Genomic DNA, 13,254 nt, shown 5'->3' with positions numbered 1-13,254 from the left:
AGCGAGACCTGGACTGAAAAAAAATATATTTGGACAGAGAGTTGCTCGCTCGAGCGAGCGGAGCATGCAGAATCTGTATTTTTAGAAACTCTTGCTCGGATTGGATGCTATCTTTTGAAGACCCTTGGACATTTAAATACCGATCTATTCATCAGATTAGAGGTTTCGAACACAGACAACACAAGGGAGGCATCTTCAAAGCTTGTGAGAAGATTTCTACACTTTTTCTTCTTCTGTTCTTCTTTATTTTTATTTATTGAATTATAATTTTAATTATTGAGTAGTTTGTTTTCAACCAAGACGACGTGATTGGGCCGAACAAATTCATGTAGAAAACTTGGATGTTTGTTTGAGATTTTTCAGAGTTGATTTTATTTTATTGATTGTCAGATTTATATTTGTCTTGTGAATAGTCTGATCAACTGTTTGCTTGCATGTTAATTGATTCCAAGTCGACAGAGGAGGTTTCGATTTTGATCACTTTGATAATCAACATATTGTAAAACCGACTAGAAATAGAATTCGGTTTCAGTGTGCGGTTAGGGTGTAAACTGAATTTTCACAAATATTTAATGCATTCAAATTTGATTAGAATTACGAAAGATTAATCCGTCAATATTTGAATAGGTTTGTGTAGTGACCCTTACCCGGATCACCTACTAAATAGAACTTAGGCATGCAATTAACTTAATTAAATAGAAATCAGAATTCAACTGCGGAAACCATAACATTTATACAATCCCAAGAAAAGAAATCTGTAAATATCCAAAATAATATACAACCAAATCTAATAGCTGTATAAACAACAGAATAAAAACCTAAACGAAGCTCCAGCTGATCAATCACTGCCTAGCCCCTCTTGGATCCACCCGCCTCGTCCAATCGCAAACCTGCCCCATGAAATAGGGTGTCCAGAAACACAGAGTACGAGACATGAGCATAAAACGCTCAGCACGAGGGTATGAGTATACATGCATGAAAAGTGAACTCCCTATAAACTCGAGGTCAAAGATCAGATAACAGAGACAGACTGGGCCCTGGTATGTAGCACGTTGTGCCGTCGCTTCAAGAGGTGGCTCCCATACCAAAATACCAGTGGATATGCCGGACCCAAATCGATGGAAGTCCAACCACTAACAGGATAGGGTAAAACCCTACTATAGACATCTCGAATGAGATAGCTCAATATGCAAATGTATGCAGCATAAATCAATGACATATAAATCATGCAGTCACATAATACATGCATACTCAGTCAGGATATCTCGAACAGTACTTTCGTACCTCAAATACTAGGCAAGTGTTATCAGCCCTAGGTCCACACCTATAATCCGTGCTACACTGCCAAATGATACTACTATCAATATAGAGCTCTAAAAGCCTTAACTAAGCTAAAGCATACTCCTAAATATTTTTAGGAAGAAAAAGCTATACCTTCGTCCGTCGTTAGCCCTTTGCTGTCGATTGCCTCAAAGCTAGGCCACAGCTCCGCTACGACGCCTGGATCGCTATGCCACTTCCGGATTCCCGATGGAACACCTAGAATTCCCTAGATCTGAGTTAGAAGGTTAAGGAATCGAGAGAGAAGAGGTGATTGGTGCGTCTAAATCTGAATATCGGCCCTCCTATTCATAGACGGAGTTCGGATCGTCCGAACTGGACTTCGGAGCGTCCAAACACGATCGGACCGTCCGATCTCAACTTTGGGTCGTCCGAACCCAATAATACGTCATTGCTTACGTCAGCAAAATGACGTCATCCATGACGACTGTCGGCAGCACGTTCGGAGCGTCCGAACCACTCTTCGGATCGTCCGAACCCTGACTTCGGACCTCCCGAACCCTGACTTCGGAGCCTCCGAACTCGACGACCCTCGAACCATTTTCGAGTGTTTTTAATCCATTTCCGAACTCTGTTAATCCATCTGGGACTCCCTTAATAATGTTTTATTACATCTAAACATGATCGTATTATTAATTACTCATAAATCGTTAATTCTGGATACGGGTTACTACATTCTCCCCCACTTAAGATATTTCGTCCTCGAAATCCGATCTTAAGTACCGAATGTAAAAAAACAATCCAAACATTCTTTATTCAAATCAAACGTTTACAGAGTTTACATCTGAATACAAATTGAAAATGAAATCAAAATAACTCAGGATGTTCTGCATGCATCCTGTCCTCAAGTTCTCAAGTAGCTTACTCAGTGCCTCTGCGCTGCCACTGAACTAATACCAAAGGAATGACTTTGTTCCGCAAGACCTTATCCTTGTGATCCAGGATACTAATAGGTCTTTCAACATAGGTCAAATCCTTATCCACTTGAACTTCAGACCGCTGTAGAACATGAGACGGATCTGCCACATACCATCGCAACAGAGATACGTGGAACACGTTGTGAATACTGGACAGATACGGTGGCAAAGACAAACGATAAGCCAAATCGCCAATGCTCTCCAAGATCTCAAACGGACCAATAAATCTGGGAGACAACTTGCCCTTAAGGCCAAATCTGAGAATCCCGTGGAAAGGTGACACCCTCAGAAACACTTTCTCCCCAACATCAAACTGCAAAGGCTTACGCTTAGTGTTAGCATAGCTAACCTGACGATCCTGTGCAGTCTTAATCCGTTTCTTGATCCGATCAACAATATCTACCGCCTGCTAGATAAACTCCGGTCCCTCAGCCTGTCTCTCCCCCACTTATTCCCAGAAGAGTGGAGTACGACAACATCGCTCATACAACGCCTCAAAAGGTTCCATCCCAATGCTAGTATGATAGCTGTTGTTGTACGCGAACTCGATCAATGGCAAATGATCCTGCCAGGCTGAACCAAAATCCATAACGCACGCTCAAAGCATATCCTCCAAAGTACGGATAGTGCGCTCTGACTGACCATCTGTCTCCGAATGATAGGCAGTACTCAAACTGAGAGTAGTACCCATCGCACGCTGAACACTCCCCTAGAACCTAGAAGTGAACCTGGGGTCTCGATCGCTGACAATGCTCACAGGCACTCCATGAAGTCGAACGATCTCCTGAACATACAACCGTGCCATGCGATCCACAGAGTACTCTCGACTATAGGCAATGAAATGCGCTGACTTGGTGAGTCGGTCCACCACAACCCAGATAGCATACAATTCCTTGAGGACATCGGCAAATGGGTCACAAAATCCATCGTGATAAACTCCCATTTCCACTCAGGAATAGGCAGACTGTGAAGCAAACCTCCAGGTCGTCGGTGTTCTTCCATGACTTGTTGACACACCAAACATCTCGAAACATACTGATACACGCTGTGTTTCATCCCCTTCCACCAAAACCGAGTACGTAGATCCTTGTACATCTTGTTGCTTCCCGGATGAATACTCAACTTGGTGCGATGTGCCTGAGACAAGATCTCCTCTCGCAACTCTTCATCCTGCGGAATCACAAGTCTACCAGACAAACACAGAAAACCATCAGATTGATAGTGAAATCCAGACGAGCTACCCTCATTAGCTAGACGAGCCAAACATTGGGTCTTTGAGTCAGACATCTGAGCATCTCGAATCCGCGAATACAAAGCTGGCTCAGATAATATCGCAAACATCTGGATACTCTGCATACCTTTCTTATGATTGAAGGTATACCCCGAAGTACAACAGTCACTGATCGCACTAGACTTCAAACAAGTCTGCAGTGCGGATAGTTGCACCTTGCGACTCAAAGCATCAGCGGTGAGATTAGCAGCTCCCGGATGGTACTTAATTTCGCAATCATAGTCCTTAAGCAAATCCATCCAACGTCTCTGCCTCATGCTAAGTTCCGCCTGAGTGAAAAAATATTTGAGACTCTTGTGGTTGGTGAAGATCTCAAATTTCTTGCCATACAGATAATGACGCCAGATCTTCAAAGCGAACACAATGGCTGCCAATTCTAAATCATGAACGGGATAGTTATCCTCATGAAGCTTCAGTTGTCTAGAAGCGTAGACAATCACATGCCCATTCTGAGTCAGGACACAACCTAACCCCTGAAGAGAAGCATTAGTGTATACCACATACCCTCCAGATCCTGATGGTAATGCCAACACCGGCGTAGAAGTCAACCGCCGTCGAAGCTCACAGAAATTCTCCTCACACTCGGAGGACCACTTGAAATCAATACCCTTGCGGGTAAGCTGCGTCAACGATCGAGCTAGCTGAGAGAAGTTCAGAATGAAGTGTCGATAATATCATGCTAGACCCAGAAAACTGCGGATCTCAGCAACCGTCGTTGGACGCGACCAATTCAGCACAGCCTCAATATTGCTCGGATCAACAGAAATCTCCTCCCTGGATATGATATGGCCAAGAAAGACCACTCGATCCATCCAGAACTCACACTTGCTCAGTTTTGCATACAACTGCTCGTCCCGAAGAGTCTGCAGTACCACTCGCAAGTGAGAAACATGCTCTTCCGCATTACGCGAATACACCAAGATGTCGTCAATGAAGACCACGACAAACTTGTCTAAATATTCCCTGAAGACACAGTTTATCAGATCAATAAATATAGCCGGCACATTAGTCAATCCAAATGGCATCACTAGAAACTCATAATGCCCATAGCGAGTACGAAATGCAGTCTTGGCTACGTCCTGATCTCGGACTCTCAACTGATGATACCCAGATCTCAAGTCAATCTTGGAGTAAACCAAAGTACCCTGCAGTTGATCAAACAAGTCATCAATGCGAGGCAACGGATACTTGTTCTTCACAGTAACTCGATTCAGCTGCCGATAGTCAATGCACAACCGCATAGACCCATCCTTCTTCTTTACAAAAAAAACAGGAGCTTCCCAAGGAGATACACTAGGACGAATGTACCCCTTGTCCAAAAGATCCTGTAACTGATTCTTCAACTCACGCATCTCTGATGGAGCCAGACGATACGGTGTTCGAGAAATAGGCGAAGTACCCGACATCAACTCTATGCCAAACTCGACTTCCCTAGCAGGAGGAAAACCCGGAATATCATCTGGAAATACATCTGGAAATTCATCCACAACAGGAATACTCTCTATCCCAATACTCTCAGCGGACAAACCAACTGCATAGATAAGGTAGCCTTCCCCTCCAGACTCTAGAGCTCGACAGGCTATCAAAGCTGATACCAAAGTCATCGGGGGTCGCGCTCCTTCACCATAGAAAAACCAGCTATCACTCTCATCCGGATGAAAGCGTACTGATCTCTGATAGCAGTCCACTGAAGCTCGATAGGTAGTCAGCATGTCTATCCCAAGAATACAATCAAAATCATCCATCGCAAGGACCATGAGATTCGCCAACAGAATGTTCCCTTCGAACTCTAAAGGGCAACCCATCACTAAACGCTTGGCCAAATCAAATTGACCCGTCGGAGTAGAAACAGAAACTACTACGTCTAGTGCAATGCATGGTAACTTATGCCTCTTAACAAAACGTACAGAAATGAAGGAATGAGAAGCACCAGTGTCAATAAGTACGATAGCAGGTATACCATAAAGTAGAAATGTACCTGAGATGACCTTCTCATTCTCCTCCACAGCCTGATCATGCCTCAAGGCAAACACCTGACCAGAAGCCCGCGGCCTCAAATGAGAACTCCCAGCAGGCTGTCCCTGCGACCTCTACTGAATGGTGGTCTGAGAACCTGATCCTGAACCAGAACCGCCTCCCCCAGGTAGTGGACAATCCCTCCGGATATGACCAACCTCTCCACATCGGAAACAAGCTCCAGAAGCTCTACGGCACTAGTCTGACAGATGGTTCTTCCCGCAATGGTCGCACTTGTCCTTATTTCCAAAGCGAACAACACATCCAGAACCAGAGGAAGAAGTAGATCCGGACTTCTTGAAAGATTGGGCACGGGGACCCAAAGAACTAGCAGACCTTGACTGAGATAAAGACCTGTTCCGCCGAATGCTGTCCTCTGCTTGGTGACAACGACTCACCAAACTCTCGTAGGACATGTCAACACCGACCGCCACACGGTCATGGATCTCAGGGTTAAGGCCCTGAAGGAACAGATTATACTTCATCTCAGAGCTGTCAGTAATCTCGGGGCAATATGATAGCAGATCAAAGAACTTCTGCTGATACTCGTCAATAGACATGGCTCCCTGTCGCAGACTCAGTAGCTCGCCCGCCTTCGACTGGTGGAGTGCAGGAGGAAAATACAGCTTCTGAAAAGCTGTGCGGAACTCGGCCCAGGTGGCCACTCCTCTCGTCGTAACAAAGGGTACAGAAGTAAAACTCCACCACCTACGAGCTCGCCCATCCAGAAGATAGCCAAGGGTCTCCATCTTCTGCTCCTCGGTGCAGTGGAAAGTCTAAAAAGTCGTCTCCATGCGGTCTAACCATTTCTCCGCATCCTCCGGAGACTCACCTCCAACCAAGGGCTTAGGACCCATCTGCAAGAATCGGCACATGCTAAAACGGTCCTCATCACGACGACGATGATGACGGTCCCAACGATGCTCACGATCGTCATCTCCCCAGCGTCCACCTCCACTACCATGGATACTCTGGTCATCGTAGTTCGCCATCTACAAAAGTACCTCACGGTTACCTTATGCAGAATCTAAATCCCAAGAATACTATGCATGCTCTGATACCATAAATGTAGTGACCCTTACCCGGATCACCTACTAAACAGAACTTAGGAATGCAATTAACTTAATTAAATAGAAATTAGAATTCAACTGCGGAAACCATAACATTTATACAATCCCAAGAAAAGAAATCTGTAAATATCTAAAATAATATACAACCAAATCGAATAGCTGTACAAACCCAAAACAACTGAATAAAAACCTAAACGAAGCTCCAGCTGATCAACCACTGCCTAGCCCCTCTTGGATCCTCCCGCCTCGTCCAATCGCAAACCTGCCCCATGGAATAGGGTGTCCAGAAACACAGAGTACGAGACGTGAGCATAAAACGCTCAGCACGAGAGTATGAGTATACATGCATGCAAAGTGAACTCCCTATAAACTCGAGGTCAAGGATCAGATAACAGAGACAGATCGGGCACTGGTATGTAGCATGTTGTGCCGTTGCTTCAGGAGTTGGCTCCCATACCAAAATACCAGTGGATATTCCGGACCCAAATCGATGGAAGTCCAACCACTAACAGGATAGGGTAAAACCCTACTATAGACATCTCGAACGAGATAGCTCAATATGCAAATGTATGCAACATAAATCAATGACATATAAATCATGCAGTCACATAATACATGCATACTCAGTCAGGATATCTCGAACAGTATTTTCGTACCTCAAATACTAGGCAAGTGCTATCAGCCCTAGGTCCATGCCTATAATCCGCGCTACACTGCCAAATGATACTACTATCATTATAGCTCTCTAAAAGCCTTAACTAAGCTAAAGCATACTTCTAAATATTTTTAGGAAGCAAAAGCTATACCTTCGTCCGTCGTTAGCCATTTCCTGTAGATTGCCTCAAAACTAGGCCACTGCTCCGCTACGACGCCTGGATCGCTATGCCACTTCCGGATTCCCGATGGAACGCCTAAAATTCCATAGATCTGAGTTAGAAGGCTAAGGAATCGAGAGAGAAGAGGTGATTGGTGCGTCTAAATCTGAATCTCGGCCCTCCTATTTATAGACGGAGTTCGGATCGTCCGAACTGGATTTCGGAGCGTCCGAACACGATCGGACCATCCGATCTCGACTTCGGGTCGTCCGAATCCAATAATACGTCATTGCTTACGTCAGCATAATGACGTCATCCATTACGACTGTCGGCAGCATGTTCGGAGCGTCCGAACCACTCTTCGGATCGTCCGAACCCTGACTTCGGACCTCCCGAACCCTGACTTCGGAGCCTCCGAACTCGACGACCCTCGAACCATTTTCGAGCGTTCTGAATCTATTTCCGAACTCTGTTAATCCATCTGGGACTCCCTTAATCATGTTTTATTACATCTAAACATGATCGTATTATTAATTACTCATAAATCGTTAATTCTGGATACGGGTTACTACAGTTTGATTGTTCTAGAAATAGTCCTTTGAACAAATTAGGAGAATTCCCATGAATTAAGATTAAATCTGAGTCTTGAATCGACTACATGTTACATGATTTGTTCGGTACCTACGTGTGTCTTGGTTGTCTTTGTTTTAATTATTTTTATCTTCAGTTATTTTTATTCTTATTTCTTAAGCAGTTTTTATTTTATTATTTTATTTTATTTAAAGCAAATTGCTTTTTATTATTTTGTCTAGATTAAGTAAAATAATTAATTCTTGAGAATTGACAACAGCCCATGTAGGATCGATACTTGGACTCTCTGTCCACTTTACTATTACTTGACCTGGTACGCTTGCCAGTAGATTTATATCACACCGATTTAGCCAGTCACATATCAATCATGTTTTCAATTATGGGACGTATTAGTGATATATGTCGATCAACAAAATAAAAAATAATAAAGAAAATTATATTTTTATATATATACAAATTTATCTTTCTATGATTTTTGTTCTTTTTATCTTCAAATTTCATTTTTAGTTTAATATTTTTTTTTTGACAATATTAAACTTTTTTCTGCTAATATGAAGGAAGTGGAAAAAAGAGGTAAATTAAAAAAAATTAAAAAAAAATATAACACTCATGAAATTTGATAAATTATATCTTTCGTGATGGTCCATAATTTAACGTAGACCATTCACGTGAGGCCAATAAGACATCTTTTTTCTGCTAATACGAAGGAACTAGGAAGTGGAAATAAGAGGTAAATTAAAAGAAATAAAAATAAAATATAACACTCATGAAATTTGAGAAATTATAATGTATAGTAAGCTTTCTTTCGAGATGGGCCATAATTTAACGTAGACCATTCATGTGAGGTCAATAAGACAATAACGGGTTAATTTTTGCTACATTGTTTGTTTCTTGGTAAGCGTATCCCGTACAATGTTTGTCAAAAACATCATATTGTATAGATATATTTTTTTCATTTAAATTTAAATTTATAAAATATATAAGTCTGTCTATTTTCACAAATGATTAAAATTTTTACAAAAGTAATATTTATAAAATAAAAACATCTTATTGATTTTATTATTTTTCCATTCATTCAAAAAATGTTTTCACCTAAATAAATATATTTTAATAAAATATAAAATTGCAATTTAGTCCAATAAGTTGGTAGTTCTGGTTTTGTTACAATTCGGTAACATGTTTAAGTTTAGTTTTCTGTAATTATAATTTGGATTTTTTTTTCATTTGTTCATTTTTGCTCAAAATCATTAAGGTCGTGGTTGAGAGAGCTTATTTTCGCACTTCTCAGGTTTTTCTTAACGATTGTTAAAGAAAACTTGAAAAGTGTTTCTTAAAATCTATCTCAAACATTACCTAAATCTATCGAATATTGCTTATTTGACAATATATATTCTCTTATATGACTCATATTACATGAATAAAACCTATATCATAGACACCAAAATCATCCTAAACATAAATAAAAGGAAACAACAAACATTTTTCCTTCCATTTCAGGGGTCGGTTTGTTTTACTTTCATCTTTCTTTTAGTTACTTTAGAGGAATTTTAATAATTGTAATATATGTTTTATTCTCATCACTCAAATGTACCACGTAACAGAGCATCATGTCAAATGATAAAATTTAGCATCAATGTTATATGTACAACAAATTTTGTACAACAAATCTTACAACACAATGTAAAAATTAAATATATCGAAATCTCAAGATAAATTGAATACAAAATCTAGCGATAAATATCAAATCTCACGATATAATTGTTGTAAATATCGTTGTACACGATATTTGTTGTACCTTTTAGCATTATCCTAAAATAAATTATATTAATCGAATCTAGAGGTTTTGGGCTAATTAGAGAAGACCAAAACAATTCAAGTTATAAGATAAAAATCAATTTACTAAATAACATTATTAAAATTAATAATAATTTATCAAAACCAAGTATAATAATGTATAAATAAAATAAAGGAAAAATTGTTTTTTTGGTCCTATATATTTGTCACTTTACGATTTCAGTCCTTTATATTTTTATATTTCAGTTTTAGTTCGTTATGTTTATTTTTTGATACTTTTAGTCTTTTTTTCCGACGTGACACCAATTTAGTGCTGATGTGGAGGTGACATGTACAGTGTCACGTAAGCATTTTCGAATAAAAAAAAATCGAAATTGATAAAAATTGAAACATACCGAACTAAAAATAAAATATAAAAATATAAAAAATTAAAATCGTAAAATGATAAAAGGACCAAATTTATAGTTAGATAAAATACAACGCCAATAAGAAGGGATCCTCTCATCCTCCTTTTGAATGACATTGCGAAATAAGAACCAAGAAAAATCAATGGGTTCACTTTCCTACTCGCACTTTGTCATCTTCCCTTTCTTGTCCCAAGGCCACACCATCCCTCTCCTGTACCTCTCCCGCCTCCTACGGCGGCGCTCCGTCGTCGTCACGCTCTTCACCACCGCCGGGAACTCCCCGAGCATCCGCGCATCCCTCCAAGACATCGACGTTTCCATAATCGAACTCCCTCTCCCACATAACATAGACGGTGTTTCTACAGGTGTTGAAAACACCGATAAGTTATCAGTCGGGTCCTCCTTTCTCCCTTTTGCCAGAGCAACGGAGCATATGAAGGAGAGCTTCGAAGAAGCACTTGAAACCCTCCAGCCTCCTGTTTCATGTGTCGTTTCGGATTCATTTCTATGGTGGACTCTGAAATCTGCCCAGAAAATCGGGGTGCCGAGGCTGGGTTTCTTCGGGATGGGGAATTTTTCCGCCACCATGTACCAAATCTTGGGGAGATTCAGACCACATGCGGGTGTGGATTCAGTTGATGAACCCTTTCCGATGACCCATTTTCCGGAGGTGAAGCTGACGAGAAATGATTTCGACCCGCCGTTTGGTGATTTTAATTCATCGGGGCCTTTTGTAGATTTTATAATAGATTGCGGAATCGCTCTGGCGACGAGCAAAGGTTTGATAGTGAACAGCTTTCACGAGCTGGAATCACGTTATGTGGATTACTGGAACAAGAACCTCGGGCCGAAAGCTTGGAACATCGGGCCACTCTGCTTGGCGGCGGAGATTAGCAAATCGGAAAACGCAAGTTACCTGCAGTGGGTGGATGAAAAACGGGAGAAAAAAGAACCAGTTTTATATGTTTCGTTCGGAACACAAGCCGAGATATCACCCGAACAGTTTCTTGAAATCGCACAAGGTTTGGAGAGATCGGGGGTGAGTTTCTTGTGGGCTTTGAAGTACAAAGATTTGAACTTTTTACCAGAGTTTGAATCAAGGATCAAAGGCAGGGGATTGGTGGCAGAAGAATGGGTGGATCAATTAAAAATCCTTCAACATGAGGGTGTAAAAGGGTTTTTGAGTCACTGCGGCTGGAATTCGGTGATAGAGAGCATCTCCGCCGGAGTGCCGATTCTGGCCATGCCGTTTATGGCGGAGCAGCATAATGCGAGGTTTGTGGCGGAGGAAGTAGGGGTGGGGCTGAGGATCATGCCACGGAATGGGTCGGTTAGAGGTTTTGTGGCAGCGGCGGAGGTGGAGATGAAGGTGAGGGAGCTGATGGGCGGCGGGAAGGTGGCAGAGGAGGTGAGAAAGAGGGTGGCGGAGTGCGGAGGAGCCGCGCATGCCGCCATGAAGGAAGGAGGTTCTTCATGGCGCACGTTGGATTTGCTGCTACATAACTTGGTACCAAAAAAATGACTGGTAATTAAATATATGTATTGAAATGCTTATGTTTACGTTTTCATTGTACTTTGAAATTTGATGGCAAAATCCTGAAGTGTTTAATGATATAATATAATATCTATATTTCTTTCAAAATATATATATAATATCTATTTTTTTTTATTTTTTTTGTTTCATAGTGATTCATTGATAGAATTCCCAAGTATTTTTATTTCTCGTGCGATGAATATGTCCAATAAAAAACACAAAAAAAATAAATTTTATTTCTCGTGCGATGAATATGTCCAATAAAAAAATTACATACATATATAGTACTACACGTCATTAATATCAAAGAATTAATCGATATATAAAAGGAATTTTCAATCAGAGGGGCGAATTCAATAGATTTAAAAAACGCTCTCTACAATTGCGAATTATTTGATCATCTTTCAGTCGATTACGAATGATGTTTTAATAAATTTCAATATTCAAAAAACGCTCTCTACAATTGCAGTTACAATGGATATATAGCAATGGCAATTTTCAAAGTAAATATATCAAATGAAATAATTATTGATGTTTTTTTTTCTATTAAACGATCTTTTTAACAATCTCGCTAATTTTTACAAAATCAGAAAATTGATTGATACTTCATATCTCAAATAAAGGTATGACGCTGATGCTCAAGATGCACTAACTCTATTAAAGAAAAATCAGATGATAAAACTGAGCAAATTGAAATAATTTTTCTTATCATAAGCAAAAAAATCAATTTGATGGATCAAAACAAGCTATACATGAAAAAAAAAATTGTGTTCATCCAGTTAAAAAGATATATTTTTAAATCTCTGAAAATTTGTTACTTCATAAAATCTTTCAAAACGATATTAGTTAAGATGATCTTTTTTCAGTATTAGTCAAGATGGATGTGACTCTTTTGTTATTGAGAGGGAGATTGCACAATTAAAATTGGAAAATGAAGTACAACAAATATAATGTACAATGATATTTACACAATAATATCGTGAGATTTTGTTATCGCGAGATTTTGTATTTAATGTATCTTGAAATTTTAATAAATTAAATTCTTGTATTGAATATTTTATGTCGTAATATTTAATGTACAAATTTCGTTGTACCTGTAGCATCACTCGTTAAAATTTATATTTTAAAAATATATTATATATATTATACTAAATTTTTTTTAGAATTTCAGGAGGGCAGTTGTAAGGCCCGAAAATATTAAGTTATTAATTACGGGATTTGAGATTTAAATTCCGAATATGAGAACATATTACTTTGAAGAATTTCATAAATTCGAAATTTAATTTCGAGTCAAAATATTTAATTTGAGGATTTTTCGGATTTTAAGATTTTAATATCTGGAATTCTTAAATTAAAAGATTAAAAATATGTGAATTGATATTTATGGAATTTAAGATGTAAATTCCAAGATTATAAATATTAAGGATTGAATTTGAGGATGAAATCCGAGCAAGGGCCAATTTGCAAATATTGAGAAA

At 39.7% G+C, this 13,254-nt stretch overlaps 1 protein-coding gene across 1 annotated transcript; it reads left to right on the top strand.

The window, feature by feature from the left end:
• Window positions 1–10,357: 10,357 nt before the first annotated feature.
• Window positions 10,358–11,824, top strand: LOC140866811 (UDP-glycosyltransferase 90A1-like). The gene has a single exon (XM_073271864.1). The coding sequence runs from the start codon at window positions 10,385–10,387 to the stop codon at window positions 11,762–11,764; it is 1,380 nt and encodes a 459-aa protein (XP_073127965.1). The 5' UTR covers window positions 10,358–10,384; the 3' UTR covers window positions 11,765–11,824.
• Window positions 11,825–13,254: the final 1,430 nt, after the last annotated feature.

This window comes from Henckelia pumila, chromosome 4 (assembly GCF_033568475.1).
Source record: "Henckelia pumila isolate YLH828 chromosome 4, ASM3356847v2, whole genome shotgun sequence".
Classification (NCBI taxonomy): domain Eukaryota; kingdom Viridiplantae; phylum Streptophyta; class Magnoliopsida; order Lamiales; family Gesneriaceae; genus Henckelia; species Henckelia pumila.
Note: the sequence above shows the minus strand (reverse complement) of the source record. Positions and strands in the feature narration are given on the sequence as shown.

Coding starts and splice junctions, on each gene's coding strand:
- LOC140866811 (XM_073271864.1), top strand. CDS start 10,385: ATGGGTTCACTTTCCTACTCGCACTTTGTCATCTTCCCTTTCTTGTCC.